This window comes from Adiantum capillus-veneris, chromosome 14, assembly GCF_014529385.1.
Source record: "Adiantum capillus-veneris isolate H3 chromosome 14, ASM1452938v2, whole genome shotgun sequence".
Lineage (NCBI taxonomy): Eukaryota > Viridiplantae > Streptophyta > Polypodiopsida > Polypodiales > Pteridaceae > Adiantum > Adiantum capillus-veneris.
The window spans coordinates 157,548,394-157,554,040 of record NC_140944.1 but is presented as its reverse complement, the minus strand read 5'-3'; the positions used below and the strand labels follow the sequence as shown (position 1 = coordinate 157,554,040).

The 5,647-nt window shown below is 44.8% G+C and overlaps 1 protein-coding gene across 1 annotated transcript; it reads left to right on the top strand.

Moving 5' to 3' along the window:
* The first annotated feature begins 1,294 nt into the window (after positions 1–1,294).
* Positions 1,295–3,226, top strand: LOC147443423 (AAR2 protein family). Its single transcript, XM_086529295.1, has one exon. It carries the CDS (start codon positions 1,455–1,457, stop codon positions 2,895–2,897), a length of 1,443 nt encoding a protein of 480 aa, XP_086385421.1. The 5' UTR covers positions 1,295–1,454; the 3' UTR covers positions 2,898–3,226.
* The last annotated feature ends 2,421 nt before the right edge of the window (positions 3,227–5,647 follow it).

Below are 5,647 nucleotides of genomic sequence, written 5' to 3'. Positions count from 1 at the left end.
CCGGAGAGCGACCCTGCCTGCGACGATTAAAAAAGCACGGTCAATATAAAAGTCCTGTTTGAAAAGTGATGCCAGGTGCACGAACATGGAGCCAGAATTTTAATTTCTCATCTATGCTAACGAAGTAACAAGAGCTCTATGGGCATTAAGGCCGGTTACACATCCACGCAACGCCCGCTATTTGTTGACTTCACAGCCAATAGTTGATTGGCACATCGACTCCGGGACTCCGGCACCTAGCGTGCATTACACACCGCGGGTTGTAGCTTGGCACCATTTCCTACTTGGCAGCCAGCGCACATCCAAAATCGTGAAGGTTTTGGACGGCACCACAGGGCTGCCCAAATATGGCAGAGCTTTCTTCACCCAATCAACAGTTGTTGTTCTTACATGCTTCACTCATCATGCCTCAGCACTATATGGCACGGGCACCTTCAAATGGGATTAAGGGTGGAGGTGAGAATGGTGAGGCACACGCATTGTAGGCTGTGCGATCGGACGGCCCGAATTTACAAATTTGCGCGACGCGAATTTACAAGATTGCGCGGCCCAAATTTACAAAATTGTTTCGAATTTACAAATTGGCCCGCATTTACATATGTGGCATTGAAATGCCACATATTTCAATGAACGCATGCGGGCGCGATGGTTAGAGCACATACACCGCACCGGGGAGGTCGTGGGTTCGAGGCTCAAGGTGCGGACGCAAATTTACCTGTTGGCCTGAATTTACTGTTCGCCCCAAATTTATATATCGGCCCGAATTTACAAAAACACATCCGACGGCTCGAATGACCCTCACTGTTGATTCTATTTGAAAACCCCTGTGCCAAATAGTGTGGTGGCTCACCACGGCGCTCAAAAGCTTTCAACTATGTGACGCCTGCTTTTGGCAGTGTGTAACTTGCGCAACCAGATTCTTGCCCCCCATGTGCAGCTCGATGCCATAGCTCCATTTTCGTGAAGAATAGGCAGTGTGTAAACACCCTAAGGCTGGGTTCACATAAGACGGCAAAAGGAATTGGAAAAGCTTGTAAACCAACAAGAAAGTGCCATCTGGACCTTGCTGTTCACATAGAGCGGTGGAAAAGTGAGATGGAGAGTGCCACATTGTGATAGACAAAAAGGGGATTTGTTCCAACCTCCCCGGGAAGTTCTTTCTTCCACCCTCCGTCTTGGCAAAAAGTGTCATGTTGGCACCAATCACATTAAACTAAACCTCCCATCCCTTTGTCCACGCTTGCCTCCTCCTCTTCCTTTCGTCACCTCTCGACGTTCACATAAGACGATGGTAAAAAATTGCCTCACATTTTCCTCCGCCATCGACGTGAACACATGGACGGCGGAAGAGAACGTTTTGAAGCTTTTCCACCCGTAAGAGCTCAGAAATGTCATGTTTTCCGCCGTGAATATTAGAATTAGCAAGTGTCGTTCGTTTTCACCGTGGTGTGGCCATGGCGACCTCGTCTGCAGAGCAGCAAGGCAAGCCACCCTATTCTGTGCAAGTAGATCCCGAAGACGCGATGGAGCTGGTGAAGCAGGGGGCATCGCTTCTGGCGCTGGACATGCCGCTTAACACTTTTGTGGGCTTCGACCTACACGTGCTCTCTGTTGGTCCCCTCTTTAAGGGCCTCAAGATGATTTCTCCGGGCCCTCACTTCGTCTATTACAGCCCCACCAGCCGCCATGGTGCCAACCAACCCTTCTTTACCGGCTTCTTCATTCATCCCAATCCAGGGGATGTCCTTGTCCGCCGATGGGATCCCCTTTCTGAAACTCTAATCAAACTCTCTGATCCTGATGAGGAGGAAAAGTATCAAGCTTCTGTACACAATTTTGACATGGATCGCCATTTGGGCGCTTATGATTTACAGCAATACCACACATGGAAGCGTCTTACTTCGCACATCACTCCTCAGGTCATTGAGCGGCTTGAGCCTGCTGCATCAAATATTTCTGTTATGCATGAGGCTGATTTTGCTGACGCACTCCCACAAACCTCAGCTGAGCGTCGTATGAATCAGCACCTTGCTGAACAGCGAGAGGTTCTTTCTAACCAACAGGCAGCAATAGAAGCGCAAGCTATGGCAAGACTTGCAGATGATGAAATGATCTCGGATAAAGCTGGCAATGGAGGGTCTCACAGAGAGGGTGCCGTTGATGAAACAAGCATGAACGTAGGTCATGGGACACACATGCATTTGGAACTGGATGCAGGGCAAGAGACTGAAGGCGGTACTTTTTTGAATAAGGATGATACTGGCAAGCGATCATCAGGTAGGTGCTTCTACACACGGCTTCCCTATTTGGTAAGACGCAGAGGCGTCACTGGCTCGGAGCTTACGATGCTGAATGTGGACAAAAGCGCTGAACTAGATTTTCTTCTTAAAAATCAGTATGGAGGGTCAGAAACTATATTGCTTGGGGAGCTCCAGTTTGCATACATTGCATTCTTGATGGGGCAGTCATTAGAGTCTTTTGGACAGTGGAAGTCCATAGTTTGCTTGATGTTGAGTTGTGATGAGGCGCCGCTTTCCAAACATACGCGATTGTTCGTGCAGTTTTTGGACATTGTCTGCTATCAGCTGCAGACTGGTTTGAGGAAAGCAGGGGTCTCAGATATGCATGTGACATTCAGAGATACCCTGATGGATCAATCTTGGTTTTCAGATGATAACTTCTTACGAGCACGATTCAAGGAGTTCTATCAGCTTGTGATAGAGGCACAGCCAGTGGATGGAGATCTTTTGAAGCATACGAGAAGGCTCAAGGCAGTATTGGAGGCTTCCATTGGCTGGAGTTTCGACATGAAAGAATGGCACACGACTGATGATGATGATGATGATGAGTATGCTCCTGTGATTGTTTCAGAATCCGAGCTCTCCGGTTATAATTAGGCAGCAAGGAGTAAACATTACTACCAAGGGAAAATTATGCGACAAGATCTGCAGGTTTGTAACAAGTAGAAGTCCATATGCAACTCTGGCTTCCTCATGTAAACCATACGAATCTAGCTTTAGTGAGCATGTGCACAATATTTGACTAGAATGTTTTTGTAAGCTACTGTCTGATGCACTCTCTTCTCGTGGGCAGTGAGAAGCATGTACCCGGCATATGTATATCCTTTTGGTACCCAGGTTCTATATTCAGGTTTTGTATCGACTTCCACAACAAGGCTTGCCTGTTATGTTCGCTGTTCATGAGAATATGAGTGATTTTTCAGTCATTTCTGCTTGTGTTGGCGTCTCTCCCCATCTCTCCATCCCCCACTTTGTGAGTGATTGCCTGCCTGCTTGCTTGCATAGCTCTTAATATGTCATTTATTTGTGCGTCGTGTGATCTTGTTGAAAGGCTTGTGTGGTTGTGTGCCTTTTTGGTGTGGCTGTATTTTCAATCAGTTCATGGCTTAAATAAAAGCAAGTTCTGTTTACGAACGTTCTCTTTACAATTCCTCACATAGTCTAGAGCATTGATGGTGCAAGAAGTATCATTAACATTAACAATATATTTAGACAGTAATGATCGGAGAGAAGAAATTGTAAGGAGACATTATCTAGGCAGAGGGTTGATTATGACAATTTGCTGCAGTGAACTATCATCATGAAAGCGGAAAAGAAAGGCATGTTAGCAGCATGTGTGAAGAGAAAAATCAGAGAAATCAGTCAAATAGGAGAGAAGACAGCAGAAAGGGGGTCAAGAAAGGTAAGGATGAGCAAGGAAGTGGAGAAATGCTTATAGCCATCAGGTGTAACCATTCATACAGGCCCTCTTTTAAGTGTGTGGATCAGCTCCGACCAAAAACCGTGCACAGTCACTACACAAGTCTCGGGTCTGCCCTTGAAAATTCCGAAACACCAAGCCCACCAAACCATAGGCCAAGGCTACTATTCAACTCGCATCTCGAGTCTGTCTCTTGCATTCAAACTGCTGTAGAGAAATCAGGCATCGCTGGCAACCTTATCCTTAGGCTGCCATACTCTATCTCATAAGCAAGTTATGGCCTGAGGTATTTGGAAGAATGAAGATCACACGATGAATCTTGAGCCATACTTGCTCCTGAATCATATCTGTTGTGCCTGTGGGATATCCCAGAAACAGTTTCTTTAGGTCTCCATCAGGTGCCCATGCCTAGTACAAACCTAGAGGGGTCCATTGTATGCAAGCCAAACCCATACCACGCCCCCCTATGCGCGACCTATCAAAGAGGACGATGCGGAAGTGGGGAGAGAGAGAGAGAGAGAGAGAGAGAGAGAGAGAGAGATTCACCAAACCAACACACTTGGCAATAATTACAAATTACAGTGGGGGCTGGGGTCCTTATGTACCACTCATGTGAATTGCCCGACCCAATTCTCATGTCAAATAAATAAAAAATACTTAAAATGAAAAAATAAATAATTAGGATCACATTGGACACACCCACTTTGCAACTCATAGTGGACATATGTAGGAAAACCAAGTCGATGAAGGAGCCCTAGTAGTAAATCTACTACCTAATACACCTCAGCTTTTAAGTCGTCAACTTGTCACCATAATGAAGATGTCATCTTGAGCACCAATCCTTCATAGAAATTTGAATTGTAGTCCACACTGCATCCAAGAATACCCATTCATGAATTGTGAGCACATCATGTCCAAGATTCTTCAAGACAATGAACTTTAGAACACACCCCATCCATAATTCCGCCAACAATTGTGTATTCAAGTGTGGAGTGCATGGTAAGGAAGATTTAAAGGTCCCTAATGAAGGCCTTGAATGAAGCAAAGCTGTATATGCAATGGTATGATGGATGCGGTGCAACAAGAAGGATGTTGGAGGCTCTGTGCTCTTTTGATGGTGCCTCGTGACTAGCTTCTAATTTTTGGACTCTTTTGCTCAGTGATCTCGCATGAGAGACTTTAATAAAACCTGCTCATCGAGCCAAGTTGATTAAAAAAACCAAATGATTCAAAAAAATAGACGTAGTAACAACAGTTATACATAGGAAGAGTATTAGCTAGATAGGTAAAGGTGGGATTTACAACTTGTCCTTATTTTGGGGCTTGTTGTGCAAACTTTGAACAATGCCAGTGCGATGTGGTCAAAGCTTAGAGATATGTTTGATCAAGACTCTATGATGTGAGTAGTCACCCTTCTTGAACAATTATTTTCCATCCAAGTTAAAGCTCGAACATCCATGTAGTCATTTTCTTTAAAGACAGTTGTTATGGCATTGGAAAGCGTTGTCATTTGTCTCGGGATTGTACATCCAAAGGCAAAGGTAAGAGCTTTCAAAAGGGCAAAGGAAAAGGCAAGCTTGATGAGAAAATAGTGACAACGATTCTACCAAGTTTGATATGGGTTACCTTGGGTAACTACATAGGGCTCATAAAGATGAATCTAATGCAAAAGGATAGTGTAGGTCTTACCTCTAAACTATGTTTTTGGGGTAGTGGTTAAACACTTTACAAATGTGGGTCATCACTTCTTATTAGGAACTTTGTCGGTGGCATCATCTTCTATTCTTTTGCCTTACTTTTTGGAATCAGGAGGGATTCGATGATGATGGTGCACATGTGGATGCACTTGGATTTGAATCGGATTTGATGCATATACATTGTAGAGGCAAAAAACTAAAGTTGGAGGGTCTTATCATGTTGTTGGTAT